Genomic DNA, 23,791 nt, shown 5'->3' on the forward strand with positions numbered 1-23,791 from the left:
GAATACCATCCAACTTTAGAATTAATTGAATGAAGCTGAAGCTTTTAGATAAATGGGAAGGATTTTTCTGGACTTCTAAATCATGACGATGATTGTAACAAAAGTTAGATACGAGAATAGTAATGTGTAATTAGATTGGGATGGAGGTGCCAGGCTGGACAGCAAATACGTAGACGACGAGAAGTTAATTTTATACAAGAGGTGTACAAGCAGACAAATTTGTGGTTGCAGACAATGCCAAATATCTTATTTGCTCACACTTAGCCTGTGGCTCTCCCCACTTGGACCAGTCAATCTTTTTATATCCACAAATTTTTTTCTAAAATAAATAAATCATCAACTGCTTTTTGTGAATACTAATATCCTCTTCCTAAAGTTTTATTATGCAAAAGCTAATGTTAGCCTATATCGTATCGTATCAATGAAAATCTAATTGTATTTACAGTTTTCTAAGTTGGTGTCTGTATTACATAATTATTGTGTATTGAATGTAAGTTTTTGTGATAATCAAAACAAAATAGAATCATAGACATGCAGGGATAAATATTTAATGTGTGTTGAAAATGTATAGGAGATAAATATTTGTAGTGTGTGAAACAATGCAAGGCTTCTGAAGTTGTGTGTGAGTTGAAAGAAACTCTTTTTCATCTTTTGAGATATAAAAGAGGAGTGCAACTATTTCTTACGAGAAGCTGCTATCAACTTTTTAACAATAAGGGATACTCTTTCTCTCTCTCTCTCGAGTTGGGTAATTAATGGGTATACCTTTTCGATGTTTATGATATATTTACTTAATATATATATATATATATATATATAGGGAGAGGTTCAGGAAAGAACCATAAATAAAAGAAGACCAGAGAACCATTTTCAGTCATTCGATCATCAAGATCTACGGTGGATGCATCATCTTGTTGGATGAATGCAGATCCTGGATTCGAATCCTGAAGGGAGCATTTTTTTTTTATTTTTTTGAGTGCATTAATTTTAACAGCGGATGCATTAATTTTTACAGTGAATGCATTAGATTTGATGGTTCTCCCGTTCTCACAAATAATGTAGTTCTCTCTAGAACCACACCCCTATATATATATATATATATATATATATATATATATATATATAGGGAGAGGTTCAGGAAAGAACCATAAATAAAAGAAGACCGGAGAACCATTTTCAGCCATTCGATCATCAAGATCTACGGTGGATGCATCATCTTGTTGGATGAATGCAGATCCTGGGTTCGAATCCTGAAGGGAGCATTTTATTTTTATTTTTTTGAGTGCATTAATTTTAACAGCGGATGCATTAATTTTTACAGTGAATGCATTAGATTTGATGGTTCTCCCGTTCTCACAAATAATGTAGTTCTCTCTAGAACCACACCCTATTTGTGGTTTAGGGTGTGGTTATATATATATAATTTGCACTACAAAAATTATATCAACATTGATTGAGTAGTATGTGTGTTGGTCAAATATCGATTGAATAAAATATATTAGCGAATTTTTTTTATGAGATTTTCTTATCCCCGACATCAGAAAAAAATTCGAATATCTTCATCTTGTATATACAGATGTTAACCAAATAAAGCTTATTGGGATCAGATTTGTATTGTTTGATTGTGACTTAATTTTTAATAGGGTTAATAGCCAAAAGAGATCAATATTTCAAAAAAATTGGATAATAGAAGTTTTTTAAAATTGACAATTTAGTCATACTTTGTCAATTAAGTAAAAGTTGCGGGTAAATCATTATTTTGGTCAAAATTAAATCAAAATTTTGCCACGTGCAGCTTTGTATCGGAATAGTAATGATTTGTACATAATCGACAAAGTTTTTCGGGAATAATATTTGGAGTAGAATTTCAGCAAAAATACTTTAATTTTAGGGAAATATCACCAAAACTATTGTGGTTTTGCGAAATTCGCATATTTCCCTTGACCTTCAAAAGGTAGTGATTAAATCCTTGAACTTAATCTTGATTCTTATTTTTCCCATAAAATTGATCGGCTCCTAAACTTATACTGACATGGCTGTCGAAAATCCATGTAGGATTAAATTTTCGGCGAATCACTGATTGTGTTTGAGCGAGACCATTAAACGTCGTCGTTTTAAATGAAATTAGGGTTCTTCAAACATGATCTGCTCATCTCCTCTCGTCTCATTCGGCCGCCGCGACCAAGCCGCCGGTCGCTTCTCTCCCGCTAACCCCTTTCTCCTCTCTTTACAGATCCCCTCTCCTCTCTTCTCCTCCGGCAACCGCGACCAAGCCGCTTCTCTCCCGTTACCCCCTCTCTCCTCTCTTTACAGATCCCCTCTCATCTCTTCTTCTCCGGCCGCCACGCATACACAAGCACGAGGCGGCCACCACTGTAACTCCGGCGAGGAGCGTCGGCCTCATCCTTCGTATGTACTCCCTCAATCTGAAACACCCTCTGAATCTCTCTCTCTCTCTGTCCTCTCCATTCCGCCCTTGGCTGAGCAGCGCAGCGACACCGCCGCCGCCGCCTCCCTCATCTCTCTCAACTCTGCTCCTAAGTCAGACGACGACACACAACCGCCAACCGCCTTGTTCCCTCAACCAAACCAAACACCCTCAACAAGAAGCTCAGCAAAACGGCGAGAAAACATCATTTTAAGGTCAAGGAAAAAATGAGAATCGCACCAAACTTCAAATATTTTGATGATATTATGTTAGACGCAAAACGACATCGTTTAGCTTCTAATTAATCTACTCAGCATAAGTGTGCCACGTTGGTGACACATCATTTAATTAATGGTCGAAAAACGTCACTTAAGGGAAAAACGAGAATCGAAGTAACGATTAAGGATTTTATCAATACCTTTTGAAGGTCAAGAGAAATATGCGAATTTCGCGAAACCACGAGGATTTTGATGTTATTTTCCCTTTATTTTATTGAGGGCTCTAGTGCTGACATCAGCATAGGCATATCACTCACATACTTTCTGCAAATATGTGAGTGATCTACACCTATGAACCAATTGTACGAGAGAATTTATATCTTTTACTTTATAATTTAACTTTTATATGCTTCAATTTATTGGGGGCCTTTACGTTTAATTTATATATTTTGTCTCTTGTATCTTATAAATTTGTCATACCCAATTATTTCCCTCAAAAAAAAAAACACACTACATAAAGCAGGGAAGAAAGTCTGAGTAGGAAAAAGAAAGTACATATAGGGTGAATGCGACAAAAGGAAGGAAAAAAGAAATTGAAAATGCAGCTGTAAAAGTAAATAGTACTATGGTTAACTTTAACAAAAGAAAATCTTCTCAAAAAAAAAAAAAAAAAAAACGAGACAAAAATAGAAAAAATAAAGCATATGGGTAAAATGTTGCACGAAATCCATAAAAATACACAGCTCCTCCTTTTAAAAAACATTTACCTCACCTCAAAAAAAAAAAAAAGTCATTCATCCAGAATAAACTCACTCAGTTGCCTATTGGCACTCCAAATTGCTAACACAACCATGATTCCAAAATGAGGATAATCTCGTGTTTTTGTGCTTCAAGGAAATTCGCTGGATAATTTCTATTTCTTGCATAAACCCACAAATTACAGCCATCCCTTTATAGACACTGTTGCTGATACCAACCTATACGCTTAATTAAACTGCCCAGTTATATGCTATTGAACCATTGCAACTTTTGTATATAAAGACACCATGGGAATATTTTATCATTCCTATTTTTTTATACCATGTTCATCTTCAGTAACACCTCCCCATAATCAGGTTCTTACTAACAATACAATTCAAACACATCGCCAGAAGAAAAGCTGTATTGGCTCAACGCCGTACCAATAACTAAGTTTAGAATTCAATTCATTTCCAATACAATTTACCATCTCATCACTCAAAACCGAAAAAAGATTCCTACAACACTATAAATGAATTCAAACATTGCGAGAAAGTTTGGCGTACCTTTGATATGAGTTGCCTCAACTTAGATTTCATCTTCTTCGAAAGGATCTCGTTCTGGGTAGTCCCCAACCTAAAAATTGTGAAATGAAAAACAACCAATGACAACGCATATTCGGCCATACATGAATAAGAATATTCAGCAGAAACAAACAATCAACCTCAGCAGAAACATTTCACGTTTTTCCTATTGAAAATATAAATTTGTCCAGGACTAATATAACCCATGGCAAATTATACCTAATTCAAATCAATGTTGTAAAAGTCTTAAGGTGTATTTGAGGCGTTTTGTCTCAGCGAGGCAAGGTGGTCCGAGGCGTAAGACTCGGAATAAAGAAAAAAAGTTTGTAAAAATTATGAAATGATTATAAAACATAGATAACAAACCCAACATTAAACTTAATTGTTTAGAAGTCTCAAAAACATCAAATTAAAGACATAAAGTGTTCATAATGTTACTCAGTTATAAGATCAAATCATAATCAAACATCATAGTCATCTAACTCATCATCAACGACACCATTAGAGTCCTCATCAGTACACATCTACATCCAATCTTGTTCGTTTCATCTCCTCAACAATAGGAGCTTGATGCCACTGCATAACTTTCTTTTCTTTTTGTTTAGTTAGGCTTATTATTAGTATTTGAGTTTAGATGGGTTCAGCGTTTATGCTTAATATTTATTGGGCATTCAATTTTTATTGTTTTTGAATTAGGTAGGCCAGAAAAACCCGACCCAACTAAACCCAAAAACCTTGAATGTTGCTTTTTTGCTGAGGCGGGCTTCACGCCTTGGGGCATTTTACCCTGAGGTGTACGAAAAGGTGTAGGCCTCACCAGCAGCCACAAAGGTGTAAGGCCTGAGGCGTTCTCCAATAGCCTTGGCTTGAGGCGGGCCTCAAGGCTAGCCTCAACAGCATTTTACAACACTGATTCAAATATGATTTTATTCAACATAATCTCAACCTTCTAAGCTATAATTACAATGAAGCAGTTATTGTTCTAATACAAGAATGCAAGGATACCAAATTTAGTGGTTGAGAACAAACCTTTACTTTATCTGGTCTGACCATTGCACCACAAAGAGGAGGGCATTGAAAATAACGCTTTCCTTTTACCCTGCAAACGTAAAAATTGAAGCATGTTCAGATGTGAAAAACATCCTCAAGCTATTCCATAGCTTCCCAATTACCACCTAAATAGAAATGAATACACCAAGAAATCCCCATCCTATTGATTGCCAGACAGCATCACTACCATGTTACACGCATGGGCATGGTGACTGAATGGAAGAGACATTTGGTTTGCAAAATTCATCCAAACACCAGAGCATTGGGATTAGTGTAGCCCACGAGCCGGAAATCATCGGTTTTGGGCCTGACCCGGCAGTTCACAGTTCACCATGGAGGTGAACCGTAACCGGCCTATTAAAAAGAGTAGAAGGTTCTTGGCTGGGCCCGAAACTGGCGGTACAGGTTCAGGTCCGAACTGCCGGCTTTCGTATTTTTTTATTGTGTTTGAGATTGAGAGTATACTTTGCATTACATTTAATTTAATAGTTAAAGACTATAAATGAAATAAAATTATAGTATCACTCAACCATATTAAAATTTGTCTTATTATTAAATTAATTTTGTCTTTCAAATTAATTTAATAAATAAATCAAAACTAAAATACAATGTTTGAATTTGATTTTAAAAATGGGAAAATCTGATTTTAAAATTTAAATTTGAATTTGGAAAAAAAAAAAAAAACACTTTTAAAAACAGTGGGAGCTGCCAGTTCATGAGCCACTGAATGCTTGAACCTTAACCGGCCCGTCCCTTTCATGGTTCCAGTTCCGTCCGGCCCAGAACCATGGTCAACAGTTCAAACACCGTTGACCGGCAGGCCATTTAGTTTGGGCAACAGTAATTGGGATATGTTTGGATATTATCGACCTCAACCAAATCCATAAGATCTTGTCAATCATAACTCCAGATAAGAAGAAAGACTGAAACAGTGCACAATTTAATTATAGAAAACAAGAAAAAAAATGGATAAAACTTCAATGCTTAATTTCCATCCAAGCACAATGATGGCATGGAATCAATAGCCTAGATTAATGTCATGACAGGATTTTCATTTTATATTTATTTTGACCATTATAAATCTAAGTGCATCAAGGTTTACTGCCTCATTAGTAAAATATCATGAACGTTATTGTAGAAAATGACATGGAGTTGAGAATCACGCACATGCCATCATTTTTTCCCAGAGGTTCATCATACTGGATTCCAACCCAAAAACCAGGTGGAAGCGTTTCTGCCTGACCCACGAATTTGACAGTGCCTCGTTTCTCCCCTGGCTCAACTTGGCATCTATCTCCCACCTATTTGAGTTGATGGAAAACGGAGGAAGAATAAACCAAATAAGTTAGCATTGTGCTGATCAATTATTCTCATCAGAGTCAACAGAAGTATGTTATTTGAGTGTAATTGCCAAGAGCATTTCAAGAAATTACTATTTAGATAAAAAGTAAAATTAGTAGTGACAAAAGTATCAAAGGAACGAGAGAAGAAGAAAAGGTTGATATTTGAGTAAGATAAAAGGTTGGATTCATAATTTGGACCAAACCATGGAAAGCATGCCATACATACATCATTCTCTTAGTTGCACGACATCTCACATATCTAGATTTATGCAAATTTTCATCTGTTCCTTACTAATAGGCCTGTTGATTCACACAACCAATGAGTGATTATAAACAGCCAGCCAAAAACACATATGTAATGTGAAATGTGTTACCTTTTGATATTCAGATTTAAGACAGCAGTAGAGTACATCAATTACCCAAGACAGCTTAACAGGCATATTTGAACATAGATATTTTGCCTTAATCACATTTTTAGCAATCTAAATAAGACAAGATCAATCAAAGTAATGATTAGCAAATGATTCGCAAGGAGATGTTCAAGTAAATATAAAAGAAATGGGCCAAGCACAGTGCACCCCATGAAAATGCGTGCACCCCTTAACATAAGCCCTCATTAGGCTTATGTTAACATGAAAATTATGACAACTGCCCACAAAATGTGCCTTGTAATTAGAACTTCCATGTGCAATCTCTTTAAAAGATTACAAGTATTATAACATAAAGAAGATATGAAGAGTTCTACGCAAAACAAACCTTTATGTTTGCACAGAGATCCTCCATGTAGTTGTCCGGAATCTGTCAACAAGAAAGGAAAAATAGAATAAAGAACAAGAATCGTACAGGTGCAGAAAGACAAGAGCTACCGTTTAGCAATAATTTTATATGAGATAAGAAGCACTGTAAATAATAAAAATATAAAACTTATGTAGCCTCATACAGAAGAATCTGTGTTGTCATAAAGCCAACTTAATCACTAAAGGGCAAGACAACAGTAGTTTCATTCTTACGGAAGTCAAACAACGTTAAACCAACTACAGGAATACCATGCTGAAAGAATCTTGGAAAGTAAGAGCAAACCGCAAGTAGATTGAGCAAAATACAAAAGGCATACTCTAGACTCCAGATTTGAATGTTGAGGTCCCATTTTTTCCTTGAACTTTTTATAAGTACCTGAAACAAATAATAATTTAATTCTTCCTGACCCCAAAGATTAGGGAATAAAATATCACAACTAAAACTATTACATCCATATTATGGAAAATGAAATTGCAGGGTGGAAAATGAAATTGTTGCAAAAAATGTGAAATAAAATTTGACAGATTCAGATTACAGAAGAAGCCACATAACTTCACCCATTTCATAGCTTATCATTTCACCATGATTTTAACTCACAACATCTTCTCTACTGGCATAAGTCACCATGAAACAGTTTGGTCATTCATAAGAAGACATGCAAAACTATGATCCTGAATGTCATCTTCGAGCTAAGATAATTGCATATAAGGAGAGACTGAAACAATGACTAAGACATACCATCAAGTTTGTTATATGCCTCATCGGAAATTTTGTATTTCTCCACAAGGGAAGTATCTTCCAGCCAACCACCCGATGTTACTGATGAAGGATCGAGATCAACAACGTGAAGCCGGAAACTAAGAAAAAAAAATGGAAAAACCTATTAGAATGGAGTCAATGGACACAGTAACGAAAAATAAGTATCTATCGGAAATAAAGTTTACAAAGTCATTAAAAAATAATAACAGAATAAAGGGCATTGAAAACAAGGAGTTAAAGCTAACAACCTTAGCTACAACACAGTTTCAATTAGTTAGCAGAATCTGATAAACATATGGGTATAAATGCATTTGGTCCAAAATTCTGTCAACGATTTAACCTACTTCCTCATATTACTTACGAAATACATCTCAGTGCTTCTTAATCTTGTTTACCTTATATCATTAATTTTTTTACCAAGACATTATCCAGAAAAACTAAGACCCAGATAAACAAATATTCCAAATAATGATACTATTAGTAATAAGAATAACAAACTAATTGATTAGAAATGATAATAGAACCACCAGAATGTCAAGAAACCTTGGACAAAAAGAAGAAATGAAGAATGCTGAATAAAATATCAAAACTAACCCATCTTGTGGAGAATAGAAACCAAAGGGTCTTGTGTTATCAGCTAGATCTGAAACTTTAGCACCCGTATCATCATAAAGCTCGAGGCACATTGACTCAACAGAAGTGCCACACTTTTTCCATAGCTTATCTTTTACAGCTTCTACTGTCATCTGATAAGAAAGATGAAAATAATTATGCATCAAGCACATAAGAAACAAGCTATAGTTAATCTATTGGGTAGCAAGTTTCTGGATTAGGACACTGGTGCATTTAAGCATATATTTTCAGGCATAAATTTAAAGAAAGTTTTCACTTAACATTTTGTATATAATGTTGTCATGGCTCCCCCTGCCATCTGTCCGACAAAAGGCAGAAGCTTCTGGCATGTAGCATAAGTCCCAATACTAAAATCAGATTAGTTAAGCAATCAGTAATTGCTTCCATGTGCCGATCCAGTGATGATACTATAACAGATCATTTAGTGTCTGGGACTCAGGTTTCGAACATATTCAGGTCATTTGCTATCTAAATAAGGAAATAAAGAATACTCCCCTTCAACAAATATAGACCAAGAAGGAAAAAGAGGAACTCTCTTTATCATAATTCATAAGGTTATCGTTTATCACTACAATTCATTAAACCAACTTACTTATTGTTGATTAGTGCAAATCAGGAGTAAGCCACAGAACTAAATGAAAAACCAAGCATCAGCCAAATAAAATGATTGGTACAATTCGCATACCTGCAGAGAGAACCGAACATCAGAAGCAAAACTCTTGATGTTGGAGTGAGTGACACGTAAAAGAACCGACTCATCTCCTTGAACTTGTAACTTACTAGCCATATCCTTCAGCGCTCGCTTAGCTTATGCGTCCTGTTTAACAAGCAAAACAACAGAATCCTTAATAGAGGTAGCAAATGGGGCCGGGTTGGAACAGCACATTGGGACAATGAAGGAAAACGTGTTGCCCTAATTCATAGCAGCTGATCCGGACTGAGATAAGCATTCACAAACAACATTATCTATCCGCCATCACACTACTGAAATCAGAATCCCTGTTTCTGCGCTATTTCTAAGCCAAACTAGCAAATTGTTCTAGTTTCATTAAACAACTTTATGTTTCAGAAATTGCAATAAGATTAAGTAGAGGATAGAAACAGAACCTAGTTCATAAGTAAGTGGGAATAACGCATTCGGATTCGAAATCTGAAATAAGGATTGACATTCACTTGCTCTTCTCTCGCATCAGTTTCAGAAAGAAATGCGGTTGCTCCTAAAAAACTAAAAATTGAAAATCAAAACAGCAGAAATCGGACCTGCAGCGGATGAAGCAAGCGCCAAGCTCTTGTGAGAGGACAAAGATGCCTGATTCTCAGACTCGATCGTCGCGGGGTATCCAAAATTTAATACTCTCCACTAGTCCATTTTAAATTTATTTACTTTTCTTTTTTTTGGTGCGGGGTTTATTTTTTTGAGGGGTTTATAACAGAGTGAAAATTTAAAATATTCACTTTCGTAATTTATGTATTTATTTTTAAATATATAGTTTCTATTCAAATTAACTAAATCTATATATTATATAAAAGAGCAGTATAACGGCTATTTTTTCCCACCAAAATTTCTCTCTCTTCATTTTTCTTTTTTTATTTTGATTCTTTTATAAAAATCGTCAACTTTGATTAATAAAAAGATATTCAACATAGATGTTAAATTAAAGATAATGAAAAGATCTTTAATTTGATATAAAAAATAAATTTAAAACGAATAAGTTATTATCAATTAAAGTTATAAAATTATTTTTTTTCTCTCTCATCTTTTATCTCTCCTTTCTCTTTTGTAATTTCTTTTAATTATCAATAAAAATCAATTAATTGGTAATTGAAAATACAAAATTAAAAATTTATATATTTTCAAATTCGTGTTTTTTATTGAAATTATATCGTGGATAATTTAAATTTTTTATTTAGATTTATATTTATATTTATATTTAAATTATAGTATATATTTAATATGCATATTTATTTATTTAAAATATCGTTCAGTTTCGAATATTGATCGTGCATCGCACGAGTGGGCGTGTGCTAGTTATATTTAATGTTTCACTCATAATTATATTTAGGGCTAAGGTGCAGATTGGTCCCTGAACTCGACCCCCCTAGAGCGTTGAGCCCCCCATACTCGGTCAAGGCGCGTTGACCTCCCTGAACTCCCGAGAAAAAGGTGCAACTAAACCCACGAGTTTAACGGCGGTTTAACGCCGTTAAACGTTTTTTTTTATCATCTTCTCCGGCTGGATTTCTTCAATTTTCCGGCGTCATTCATCTGTCGAAAGGGGAAATCTTGCCGACGCCACTTCTTCTCCGACGAGCGCCCTACCCCAACCAAATGCGAGGCGTAACTGGAGCAGAAATCTGTAGCGACGACTCCTCCTTGGTCGTTCGCTGCCGGAAACGCGAGAGAGGGATGAGGGGGAGGCGGGCGGCGGCGGCGGCGCTCCATCCTTGGTCGTCCGCTGTCGGAGATGCGAGAGAGAGAAAGAGAGAACAGATCTGTTGCCGAAAACACGAGAGAGGGATGAGGGGGAAGCGAGCGGCAGCGGCGCTCCATCCTTGGCCGTCCGGCGCTGTCGGAGATGCGAGAGAGAAAGAGAGGACAGATCTGTTGCCGAAAACGCGAGAAATGGATGAGGGGGGGGCGAGCAGCGGCGACGACGCTCCATCCTTGGTCGTCCGCTGTCAGAGATGCGAGAGAGAGAGGGAAGACAGATCCGTTGCCGGAAACGCGAGAGAGGGATGAGGGGATGGCGAGCGGCGACGGCGGCACTCCATCCTTGGCCGTCCAAGCTGGTGGTTCTCTCTTTCTCTCTTCTCGCCGGAGAAGATAACCAGAAAATTAAAAAAAAAAAAACAAAAAAAAAACGTTTAACGGCGTTAAACCGCCGTTAAACTTGTGGATTTAGTTGCACCTTTTTCTCGGGAGTTCAGGGAGGTCAACGCGCCTTGACCGAGTATGGGGGCTCAACGCTCTAGGGGGGTAGAGTTCAGGGACCAATCTGCATCTTTGCCCTTATATTTATAAAACAAAATTTTATACAATCTACATTTTTCTTACATATTTTATAGTTTTCATCCAAATATTTGGAAATTTAATCCCCCTTTACCGAATTATGAAGATTATAATCTTGTGTATGGTGCATTATTAATTTCACGACTACGTAAATTTATTTATTTTTCTTATTGAATCACACCACGGTTATACAATCTATCTATATTATATATATATATATATATAAAAGTAAAATAAGCTTCATCCTACGTGGCGAAATAGAATCACTCTATTCTAATTTTCCTCAATTCTCATTCATTCTTATTTTTTCTAAATTTTTAATCAACAAATTTTTATATATCTAATTTCGAACCTATCATCAACAAATTTCTATATCTAATTTGTTATGCATTAATTATATCTCAATCATATATATCTAATTTCGGCCTCATGCAGCCATGTTTGAGCTCTTATTTTATTTACTTCAACCTATCATCTTTATCTCTTTCTCTTGATTTTATCTATAAATTTATTTATTTATATATATTATAGCAAAATAAATCTTATCATACGTGGCATCGTATAATCACTTCATTCTAATTTTTCTCAATTCTAATTCATTCTTATTTATTTATATATTTTTAATCAATCAATTTTTACATTATTGAGGAAAAGATGGTAGTAGTAAAATGAAGACTGAATTTGGATATTCATAGCCAAATCCTGTGCAGGAGATGGAATTCTCTCGTTTTTGTGGAGATAGAAATTGTCCAAATGAGAACAAATATGAATTTGATTTGCTAAGGAAAGAGAAAGATCAAGATTGGCGGCTTGAATGAACTCAAGCTTAGCATCAACAGATTTTGTTCAATTAAAGGGGCGAATTTATTATTTGCAAAACTATGTAGTTTAAGGTTGGGACACGGAGTGGTACACAGTTTGGGGACAGAGGATCCGAACTGATATACAGGGCGTGGGCCAACATACACTGCGATGGTCGTAAGGAACAAGTGAAAAAAAAATAATTTTAATATGATTATAAATTAAAAAAATAAAACATTTAATAGATTTTTTATTTTATTTTTTAAATATAACAAAAAATATTGTAGATACTAGATAATTAAAAATAAAATGAGGCCCCACATTGAAGTAGACCCCTGGATGTATAGTATTTAAGTCTAAAAAGATGTTTTCTCGTTGCTGTAGACCCCTGCGCGTCTACTTTAAACACTTAGCCATATTTATATTAATTGTTCTCGGATTTTCCTAAAAAAAAATATATGTTCTTGGATTGCAATAGACCCATGGGTGTATAACATTTAAATTGAAAAAAAAGTTCGAATTTAAATTGTATTCTACCTGCTAAGTTAACTGATGTACTTGAACAAGTTTGTATTCAAAACAAACTTTTTCACAAAGAGAAGCATGAGAAACATTAAATCACTTGGGTTTACAACATCGGAAATGGTGTGCTACAAAATTTAACATTGGGTTTACATCCCTCAATCCTGGTTATACACACAGCAGTTTTTGTTACTAAAGCATTAGTTTGTTCATTGGTACAGAGATTCTAACGTTACCGTTTTATGTTTTATTTTATTTGACCTGCGATTATTCCTTGATGGTCTCCTAACCACTGCAATACTGCATCATGAGGTGTAAACTTTTCAGGAGGTATACCCCTATTATTCCTTGATGGAAGTTGCCTTCTTACAACCATTGCATCATGAGGTGTTTGGTCCTGCTCCGAGTGGGACCTCAAGTTATCGTCATTAGCCAAGAATTCATGTGCCTGCACTATCAATTCAAAGTGAGATGAATCTTTGAAATTGCAGACTTTGCAGTATCTGGACCTTTATACTCCTCGCAGTAATGTCTCAAGCATGTCATACTTCACAATAATATACTCAGTTTTTTTGTTCCAACACTTCACTTGAATCTTGTTTTCATCAAGATAATATTGGCAATATTGGCAAACTATTCAAACGATCTTCCTCAAGGGCAAATTTTTTTGGCACCTTTGAGGACAATGATACTCCATGATGTTGAAGCAATGAAGAATGGTGTAAGTTTAACTGGCGTACAGTTACCCTCTCATATCATCGGGCACATTTTCAGCTAGTCCGTCGTTGTAAGACAACCACTTGATCTAGCAAGAAGTGGCAGATCAGCATCTGTTTGAGGAGGTTGACCTATATACAGGGCGTAGGTCAACATCCACTGCGATGGTTGTAAGCAACAAGTGAAAAAAATTTAAGGCGATCAATATCTAGTTGAAGAGGTTCTGGATCAACTAGATTTTAATGAATATTTTGGAAGATGGATACTCTTGAAGAGAGTCATAAGATCAGCATCTGTTTGAGAAGGTTGACCTATATACAGGCTGTGGGCCAACATACACTGCGATGGTTGTAAGGAACAAGTGAAGAAAATTTAAGGCGTTCAATATCTAGTTGAAGAGGAACAAGTGAAGAAAATTTAAGGGCGTTCAATATCTAGTTGAAGAGGTTCTGGATCAACTAGATTTTGATGAATATTTTGGAAAATGAATACTCTTGAATAGAGTCATAAGATCAGCATCTGTTTGAGAAGGTTGATCTATATATAGGCCATGGGCCAACATACACTGCAATGGTTCTAATGAACATGTGAAGAAAATTTAAGGCGTTCAATATCTAGTTGAAGAGGTTCTGGATCAACTAGATTTTGATGAATATGCATGTGTTTGAGGAGGTTGACCTATATACAGGGCGTAGGTCAACATCCACTGCGATGGTTGTAAGCAACAAGTGAAAAAAATTTAAGGCGATCAATATCTAGTTGAAGAGGTTCTGGATCAACTAGATTTTAATGAATATTTTGGAAGATGGATACTCTTGAAGAGAGTCATAAGATCAGCATCTGTTTGACAAGGTTGACCTATATACAGGCCGTGGGCTAACATACACTGCGATGGTTGTAAAGAACAAGTGAAGAAAATTTAAGGCATTCAATATCTAGTTGAAGAGGAACAAGTGAAGAAAATTTAAGGCGTTCAATATCTAGTTGAAGAGGTTCTGGATCAACTAGATTTTGATGAATATGCATCTGTTTGAGGAGGTTGACCTATATACAAGGCGTAGGTCAACATCCACTGCGATGGTTGTAAGCAACAAGTGAAAAAAATTTAAGGCGATCAATATCTAGTTGAAGAGGTTCTGGATCAACTAGATTTTAATGAATATTTTGGAAGATGGATACTCTTGAAGAGAGTCATAAGATCAGCATCTGTTTGAGAAGGTTGACCTATATACAGGCCGTGGGCCAACATACACTGCGATGGTTGTAAAGAACAAGTGAAGAAAATTTAAGGCGTTCAATATCTAGTTGAAGAGGAACAAGTGAAGAAAATTTAAGGCGTTCAATATCTAGTTGAAGAGGTTATGGATCAACTAGATTTTGATGAATATTTTGGAAAATGAATACTCTTGAATAGAGTCATAAGATCAGCATCTGTTTGAGAAGGTTGATCTATATATAGGCCATGGGCCAACATACACTGCAATGGTTCTAATGAACACGTGAAGAAAATTTAAGGCGTTCAATATCTAGTTGAAGAGGTTCTGAATCAACTAGATTTTGATGAATATTCTGGACGATGAATAGTCTTGAAGAGAGTCATAAGATCAACATCTATTTGAAGAGGTTGACCTATATACAAGGCTTGGGGAACATACACTGCGATGGTTGTAAGGAACAAGTAGAAAAAATTTAAGGCATTCAATATCTATTGAAGAGGTTCTGGATCAACTAGATTTTGATTAATATTCTGGAGGATGGATACTCTTGAAGAGAGTCATAAGATCAACATCTGTTTGAGGAGGTTGACTTTTGAAGAGAGTCATAAGATCAACATCTATTTGAGGAGGTTGACCTATATACAAGGCTTGGGGAACATACACTGCGATGGTGGTAAGGAACAAGTAGAAAAAATTTAAGACATTCAATATCTATTGAAGAGGTTCTAGATCAACTAGATTTTGATGAATATTCTGGAGGATGGATACTCTTGAAGAGAGTTATAAGATCAACATCTGTTTGAGAAGGTTGATCTATATACAGGGCGTGGGCCAACATACACTACGATGATTGTAAGGAACAAGTGAAAAAAAATTAATTTTAATATGGTTATAAATCAAATAATAAAATATTTAATAGATTTTTTTATTTTATTTTTCAAATATAACAAAAAATATTATAGATACTAGATAATTAAAAATAAAGTGAGACCCCACATTGAAGTAGACCCCTGGGTGTATAGTATTTAAGTCTAAAAAAATATTTTCTCATTGGTGTAGTCCCTGCGTGTCTACTTTAAACACTTAGCCATATTCATATTAATTGTTCTCGGATTTCCCTAAAAAAAATACTATATGTTCTTGGATTGCAATAGACCCCTAGGTGTATACCATTTAAATTGAAAAGAAAGTTATAATTTAAATTGTATTATACCTCCTAAGTTAACTGATGTATTGCAATAGACCCTTTAAATTGAAAAGAAAGTTATAATTTAAATTGTATTATACCTCCTAAGTAGTTAACTGAAAAGAAAGTTATAATTTAAATTGTATTATACCTCCTAAGTAGTTAACTGAAGTATTGCATTAGACCTCTAGGTGTATACCATTTTAACTGATGTATTGCAATAGACCCTGGGTGTGACCCCTAGGTGTATACCATTTAAATTGAAAAAAAAGTTATAATTTAAATTGTATTATACAATGTAACGTGAAATGCTAAGTCAAAATCCATTTAGGTGGACCTTATGGTATACACCATTCTTCATTGGTCCACTTATAGAGGATCACACTTGATTGTTCCTTTATGTTAGAGACCACTTTATAAATAGCTTATAACTTCCTTGTTTTTTAAAGTTAGAAAATATATAAAATGACCAAAAAGTTCAATTATGTGCGCACATGTTATATGTGTGTGGCAGTACTCTTTATTATAATACTCTTTATTATAATACTCCATGATTATTCCCTTAATTATAAATTGATGCGCGAGAAAGTCCGGAAAATACAATGCTACTACTATTATGTGAAGGATAAATTCCCAAAATTATTTGAAATACTCCAAGTTCCCATAATCTCTAGGTTGAATTCGATCAATTACAGCTCCTGATCACTACCAATCCACCGATTTAATTTCAAACCACAGCTCTCGCCGTCAAATTACCGCGAAAAAACCGAAAATCCAAACCCTAGGGTTCAGGTTTTTTGCAGAAAAATTCACAAATGTCATCGTCGGGAAGGCCGACGTCCGTCGCCGCCGGTGATATGCAGATGGTTGTGGTGGCGGACAGAGCACCTGCCACTCTGCCACCACGTCCTCCGCCTCCTTCATCTTCGTCCTCAGCTCTGGTAGAGTATACACCGCCTGCAGCCAACCCCGAGGATGAGGACCTTGAAGTTAAGCTCCGGCGCATTATTGAATGCGTCCCTGTTCGCGTCAGCAATACCTCAGGAAGTTCAGCCGGTTCCGGCTCTGGTGATTTCCATCAGGTATTCCTTGCTTCTTGTTTCAATGCAATGTATGCAAACTGAAGTGCTGTAAACGTTGATTGATATATCATATATGTCACTTGGAGGTTTGTGGTTGGAGTTTTTGACATCTATATTAGATAAAGTAGAGAAGTTTGTATTTTGAAATGAACTGTTATGGTTGAATATATGTGCCAAACATTAATCAGAATGCTGCTTTCTTTAGTTTAGGACAGCACATGTTGAAAATGATTCATGGAAGTTATGTGGTGTGATGGTTCCTGTCGTTCTATGTATTCCTTTGCTGTATGAGTGGAGTATCAGGGATGACTTATTAGGCATGAGATGATAGATGTTGGCGGTTTTTGTCTACTACATTGGAAGTACTTCAGAGCATGTATAGCTCCTTGCATGATGGCTTAGTTACTTCACTAGAAATCTAGAACCGACTAGACAGTCATAATTTAATGGTTGTATTTCAAGTTTATTGAAGAAAGTTTTGTGGTATACTTATAAAAGCATATGTGTCTCTCTATCTTTGTCAAGAATCAGGCTTATGCATGAATATTTGGTTATTGACTTAGTAATTTAGTACCTGAGATGTCAGACCTGTTCACTTTACCTGATTCTGGTGTTGATGTTGGTTGGCTATAAACAAATACTACCAATTGCATAGCTGTTGGAATTCTCACCTTAGTTTTTGTGCTCCAATTGGTGATGGAGGTCTGTCAGGATAAACCTTCATGTCATTTGAGTTGATGCTAAACTGTCTTTTTTAGTTCCCATCGGTATTTACGGAAACATGTATCGTTCATGATATGCACGATTTCCATTATTGATTCATCCATCTTTCTGAAGTTTGGTCAGCAAAACACCCTTTTCTTATTCGGTGTGAGGTAATGGACAAAGCTTAAAAGCTTATGAAGGTCCTTACAGAATGTAGCATTACAGGATTTGTTTATTAGCAATAAAATTCATTAGTTTAACATTTGAAGCAACCAATAGTTTGATATACCTGACAAGAGAAGTTTATATTAATAGCAACTCAAATCAGGAATTCTACCATTGTGTTGATATGTCCTGTAACAAGTCCAGATTGAATTTGTTCTGGTAAAATCCACTATCATGTACACATATTACATGTTCTATAAGTTAAAAAAAACTGGTTTCCATCCATACAACAAATAATTCGTGAAGTCTGCCTACATATTCTCCCAACTTCATGCTGAGATTAGGTATTCAGCTTCTATCCCTTAACCTTTCGCATTTAATAATCTCAAGCAGATTTGGCTTATTACCTGATCGGAGCTGCATATCATGGTTTGATCATTTCCATTGCTTCCCCTGCTTTATTTGTGTATGTCGCCTCACCTCCTAATATGAGTTGGTGTATAAGAATCACTGCTTTTTCAATTGCATATTATATGCCTGTCATTTTCAGGCCGGCAAGCATCTATTCATTTGTTTGAGCTTATGTCTTTGGCTACTTGAACACAATCTTGTTTGAGTCTCTTGATAATAGTTCAGAAAGACTTTTCCTTTAGCATAATAATGTGGCTGCTTCTCTCCCTGTCTATGAAAGTTTGACTAACTTTTCATGGGGCTATTAATGGCGACAGTATCGTCAAATGAGACGGAAAGAACAAGATCGGCTTGCAAGAATGGATGCAGACTTCCAGAAAAGGAAAGAAATAACAGAATTCAGCAAGAGAAGGGAAGAAAGATTAAAAGCTGCGGAGGAGCGTACATCCAAAAAGCGCTTGAAACGTCTGAAGAAAAAGCTAAAGAAGAAAGACAAAAAGAGCAAAACGGATGCTGGTGGTGACGGGCATCAGAAAGAACAATCTTCAGATGAGGGTGGAGACTCGGACAATGAGGAAACTTAAGCGGCAACCCAATTGTGGTCTCGTTCTCGATCTCTGGTTTGTGCTTGGAGTTGGAACTTGGAAGTGTTAGTTAGATACAGAGGTCGGACATGGTGAAGATTGACCAAACATTCAAAATTCGCTGTCTAGTCTTCAGTTTGTTTGAACACATGAATGAGGAAAATCAACTTGTATTTGGTTTAGATCATTATCATCGCAATCAAGTCAAGGAGGAGAATGGCTATTTTTGACTGACTTGTGATGCGCTTAAACTTTGTAGTGAAATCGTTGCTGGATATTTCACTTGAGACATTTAAGCCGTTAGCTTCTGACTTAATCTTTTATGTTGGTAGTGTAATATGCAAATAGAATCGAAATGTAGTATAAATGTCATTTAAGTCCCTCCTCTCTCTCCCTCTCGTGCTGGTTTGTTTATGATTTTTTTTTAAAACATTTGTTGTGGTGTATTCTCAAAAAGGTTATTCACATTTATAATACCTTATCCTTCATTGTAAATTTATATGTTTTGAATCTTTTGATAGTGGAGATAATATATACCGTTATTTTGGATTGGTCTCCTCTCTCTCTCTCTCTTGTGACATATCACTCCTTAGTCCTTAGAAAAAAAGAAAATAATTGCAGAACACGACTAAATTATGAACATTTCTGTTACTCGATGAATTTTGTAATTTTTATTTTCTAGTTTTCTGGATTTTATGAATGTTGGTTTACTAGACATTTACCGTGAAGCGTGATATTAGGCCAACTTTTCTTTTCTTTTTCTCCCCTCTTTTCTTTTTGTGATCTTATATTCGTTCATAAATGGTTTGCATGCATTTGCATGTAAATTAACATACGGATTCTAATGGTGGAACAAACAAATTTAAAAAATACGGGTTCTAATATAAATAACGTACTATTTTGAAGCACTCCATGTACATAATAAACTCACACATGTATATTTATAAAATTGGTCGCAAAAGTTAGTTTGCGATACACGTCATCAAACTTGAATAAATGTTTTTTTGAAAAGAAAATATTAATATATTAAATTTTAATAATTAATTTATTAATTAATATTTAATTTTATCACCATTTATTACTTATATATATATATATATATATATATATATAGGGGCGCGCTCCAGTGAGACCCCCTATATTTCGTGTAACATGAGTACAATGAATAAGACATATAATACTAATGAACAAAACGTGTATCTAATGAACAAGATGTATATACTGATGAAAAATAAAATTTAAAAAATTCGTAATGAATAAGACATATAAACTGATGAACAAGGCCGTATATACTGATGAACAATGCAGTATATACTGATGAATAACAAAATTTAAAATATTCTGCTCCCTCCAGGATTCGAACCCTGCGAAAAAAAAATCACCCTCCAGATACAATATCAGCCATAAGATTGATAAAATAAACACACCAGATCGTGCCCTAGATCTCACTAAAATTAGAGGGTCTCATTGGAGCGGCCCCCTATATATATATATATATATATATATATATATATGAACCTCTCCCTAATATATATATATATATATATATATATAGGGGGCCGCTCCAATGAGACCCCCTAATTTTAGTGAGATCTAGGGCACGATCTGGTGCGTTTATTTTATCAATCCTATGGCTGATATTGTATCTGGATGGTGATTTTTTTTCGCAGGGTTCGAATCCTGGAGGGAGCAGAATATTTTAAATTTTGTTATTCATCAGTATATACTGCATTGTTCATCAGTATATACGGCCATGTTCATTAGTATATATGTCTTATTCATTACGAATTTTTTAAATTTTATTTTTCATCAGTATATACATCTTGTTCATTAGATATACGTTTTGTTCATTAGTATTATATGTCTTATTCATTGTCCTAGTGTTTCACGAAAAATATAGGGTCTCACTGGAGCGCGCCCCTATATATATATATATATATATATATATATGGGCCTAATATGGCGATCGAGTGTGATAGACACTTACTTTTCAACTCCGGCATAAAATTGCGAAATTTTGATAATCTCAATCCCTCCGCCTCTTCCTCATCAAATTCCCAATTCTGATCATTAAAATTCCTAATCGCCCATGGGAGAACCTCATCGATTCTCTGATTATCTCGTGCTCGGAGACGGTCCAGGTAATTACACTTGCAACATTTATGTCATATTCATCATAATTATGCATTCGTCAAATTTGGAGTTTTAGGAATTTCACTCCGCATGCTGGCCATTACCTTATTCTTTTATCGTCAATGTGAGTGGTAATTTACGTATGATTTTTCTTCTTCTTCTTCTTCTTCGTGATGCAGTTGCTGACATTTTGTTGTGGAAGAAACCAAACCAGAGTATTTTAATTCTTGTCCTGTCAACGCTTCTATGGCTTCTATTCGAGAAAGGCGGATACAATTTGCTTTCGTTCATATCGAATGTTTTATTCTTCCTCGTCATAATCTTGTTTTTTTGGGCAAAATCTGCAGCACTTCTCAATAGGTAAATAAATAAAGATACATAAGCTTATAAAGCTTAATCAATGACTTATTTTGTACTGTTTGGATTGTTGATGTTGGTCGTATCACGGTTTTGGTAGAGATGAAGACTAATGAATTCAATCTGAATTTGACAGTTTACGGTTATTAATATGTAGAAATGTATGTACTGTACGTTGTTGTTCTTACCTTAGTATTAGTCTTGGGGTTAGGGTATTCTTGGTGAGTATTATTAGGTTTGCTGTCAAGTAATGAATCGTGTTCATGGTTTTAGACCTTTGCCGCCTCTCCCAAATCTTGAGGTTTCTGAAGAAGTTGCTGTGAAGGTTGCTGATGAGATGCGAGTCTGCATAAATCATGTATTGTCAATGGCACACGACATTGCAATTGGTGGAGACTTGAAACTCTTTTGGCAGGTGTAATAGTTTTGTTGCCATGTAGAATTGATGTTCAACAGTAAAAAATTATTATACATGCGACTGATTGAGAGATTAATGTTTGGTATTTTTTTTTAGCTTGCACTAGGATTCTGGTTTATTTCCTACATAGGCAGTTTATTCAACTTTCTTACACTGGTCTACATTGGTGAGTCAGTTCTCTACAGAGCTACTTTTGCCTTTTTCTTTAATGGATATGATTAATTTTAATTTGTATTTTCATTAAAACAGGGGTCCTACTTTGTTTCTCGCTGCCTCTGTTGTATGATAAGCACCAAGCTCTGATAGATGACAAGCTATATGTAGTACAAAGAATAGTTCAGATGCAGTACCGCTTAATTGATGAGCATGTACTCGGCAAGACGCCATCAACATGAAGAGAAGAAGACCCAGTATACTCGGCAAGACGCCATCAACATTGAAGAGAAGAAGACCCAGTAGACTCACTGTAATGTTGCTATGTCTCTCAGTATATGTCACACTTTTTATGGGCCAAGCTGCAGACAAATAATCTCTAATGGCTATGTTTCTATCTTAAATGCCTCATTTGTGAATGGATCATTATATCTGTGAGAGTGCAAAACATAGAACCAAACATTTTTTTGATATGCATCTTTAACTTGATCTATTCTCTCAGTGAAGGAATACCATTACATAGTTATAAGTTTTCTACCAATTTGTATTGGTCAAAATATTTAGAGCATCAGGATTTTACTATGTTTACACAAATCTAACTAATCAAGTATGAAATGCATTGCATTAATGTAGCATTTCCAATTACATATTCTGGATCAGACAAAATATTTCATCCTCGTATTTTTTCTTGAATGAGAAGTGTGCAGTGCAGATGAGGAAGCTACATATTTAGTAGGAAATAAGAGGTGTAATGGAGTATGGTGCTAGTTTGAACGTAGTTGGGTAGGAATTCCCTTTCTTGCATATGCTAGTATAGATTACTTTAAGAAACTTCGTGACGTACTTGACTGGATGTATGTTGCTTTTATTTTCCATAAGCTGAATCATATTCATTGGCATGCTTTTTTTTCGAGGCCCTTAGCTATTAAGCAGTTTTTGTGACGTGTGGAAGATGAAATCCTGCTTAGACATGCATACAAGTACGTTAAAAGCCCACGTACTTCAATAATGCACTACTAAAATAGGGGAAAGATGGGTACTGACATATTTTTACATTGGATATATACCTTTCTAACTTGGATATTTATTATGAAAGTTTTGATATTTATACCTAACGCAGTGCATTTGCAGGTGCCCTTTGGTGATTGCTTACCATTTACTCCTAAAAGACCAGTCGAGGAAGGCTGCTCGCTTTAGCTACATAGGATGATTTGCTGGATATGTCATCATGCTAATGAGGTTGAGTAGTTCTGGTTTTGTAGCTTTTCATTCAAAAGATTGGAGTGTGCAGTGATTAATATTAGTACATTTATCATGAATACTGATTTTGAAATGTATTTACCATTTCCGTTTTTGAATTTTGATAATATTATGGTGCGTTTTTGAAATGTATGTACGCTTATCATTAGAAAACAAGAAACAAAATTATAGATTTTTTTTTTTAATCTCATGTTCTCGCCCAAAGGTGAAGAAAAATCCCCTGATTAGATACATCTTATATTCTCCTCCTCATTATGATGTAGGAAGGATGTTGTCTACTGTTATCTGGTTTTTAGGACATATGTTTAATAGTAGTATATTTTTGCTACATTTATTGTGTTTGTACTGATTGAAAGATCCATAAACTTGGAGAGAAGAACAAGAATTTGTTGTAATATAAAAATCATTTCCTATATGTTAATTTTGTTTTCTCATGGAATTCTATGAAAGGGCGAAAATGTCCTTTTATTAGAATTGTGCCAAATTTAACATTAAATTCATTAATTTTATATATAAAAA

General features: G+C 35.2%; 3 protein-coding genes across 5 annotated transcripts; 2 read left to right on the forward strand and 1 right to left on the reverse strand.

Annotated features, from left to right (window-relative positions):
* Positions 1-3,699: 3,699 nt before the first annotated feature.
* Positions 3,700-9,949, reverse strand: LOC131005320 (tubulin-folding cofactor B). Of its 2 annotated transcripts, XM_057932230.1 has the most exons (10): positions 9,812-9,866; positions 9,659-9,701; positions 9,237-9,368; positions 8,513-8,664; positions 7,898-8,016; positions 7,476-7,534; positions 7,118-7,159; positions 6,186-6,319; positions 4,998-5,067; positions 3,700-4,020 (listed from the first exon to the last, which is right to left on the reverse strand). In XM_057932230.1, the coding sequence occupies exons 3-10, from the start codon at positions 9,336-9,338 to the stop codon at positions 3,973-3,975; spliced, it is 726 nt and encodes a 241-aa protein (XP_057788213.1). In that variant the 5' UTR covers positions 9,339-9,368; positions 9,659-9,701; positions 9,812-9,866; the 3' UTR covers positions 3,700-3,972. The 2 variants fall into 2 exon arrangements, with proteins under 2 accessions (XP_057788213.1, XP_057788212.1); XM_057932229.1 differs by lacking the exon at positions 9,659-9,701 and having other exon boundaries at positions 9,812-9,949.
* A 6,602-nt stretch (positions 9,950-16,551) lies between these two features.
* On the forward strand, positions 16,552-19,502 carry LOC131005330 (uncharacterized). Its single transcript, XM_057932246.1, has 2 exons — positions 16,552-17,086; positions 18,685-19,502. The coding sequence occupies exons 1-2, from the start codon at positions 16,820-16,822 to the stop codon at positions 18,949-18,951; spliced, it is 534 nt and encodes a 177-aa protein (XP_057788229.1). The 5' UTR covers positions 16,552-16,819; the 3' UTR covers positions 18,952-19,502.
* A 1,399-nt stretch (positions 19,503-20,901) lies between these two features.
* Positions 20,902-23,400, forward strand: LOC131005329 (reticulon-like protein B11). Of its 2 annotated transcripts, XR_009095244.1 has the most exons (6): positions 20,902-21,092; positions 21,264-21,444; positions 21,715-21,856; positions 21,956-22,025; positions 22,109-22,325; positions 23,144-23,400. XR_009095244.1 is itself a non-coding variant. In XM_057932245.1 (5 exons), the coding sequence occupies exons 1-5, from the start codon at positions 21,041-21,043 to the stop codon at positions 22,252-22,254; spliced, it is 591 nt and encodes a 196-aa protein (XP_057788228.1). In that variant the 5' UTR covers positions 20,902-21,040; the 3' UTR covers positions 22,255-23,400. The 2 variants fall into 2 exon arrangements, 1 of the variants encoding a protein (XP_057788228.1); XM_057932245.1 differs by having other exon boundaries at positions 22,109-23,400.
* The last annotated feature ends 391 nt before the right edge of the window (positions 23,401-23,791 follow it).

Source organism: Salvia miltiorrhiza, chromosome 1 (assembly GCF_028751815.1).
Source record: "Salvia miltiorrhiza cultivar Shanhuang (shh) chromosome 1, IMPLAD_Smil_shh, whole genome shotgun sequence".
NCBI lineage: Eukaryota > Viridiplantae > Streptophyta > Magnoliopsida > Lamiales > Lamiaceae > Salvia > Salvia miltiorrhiza.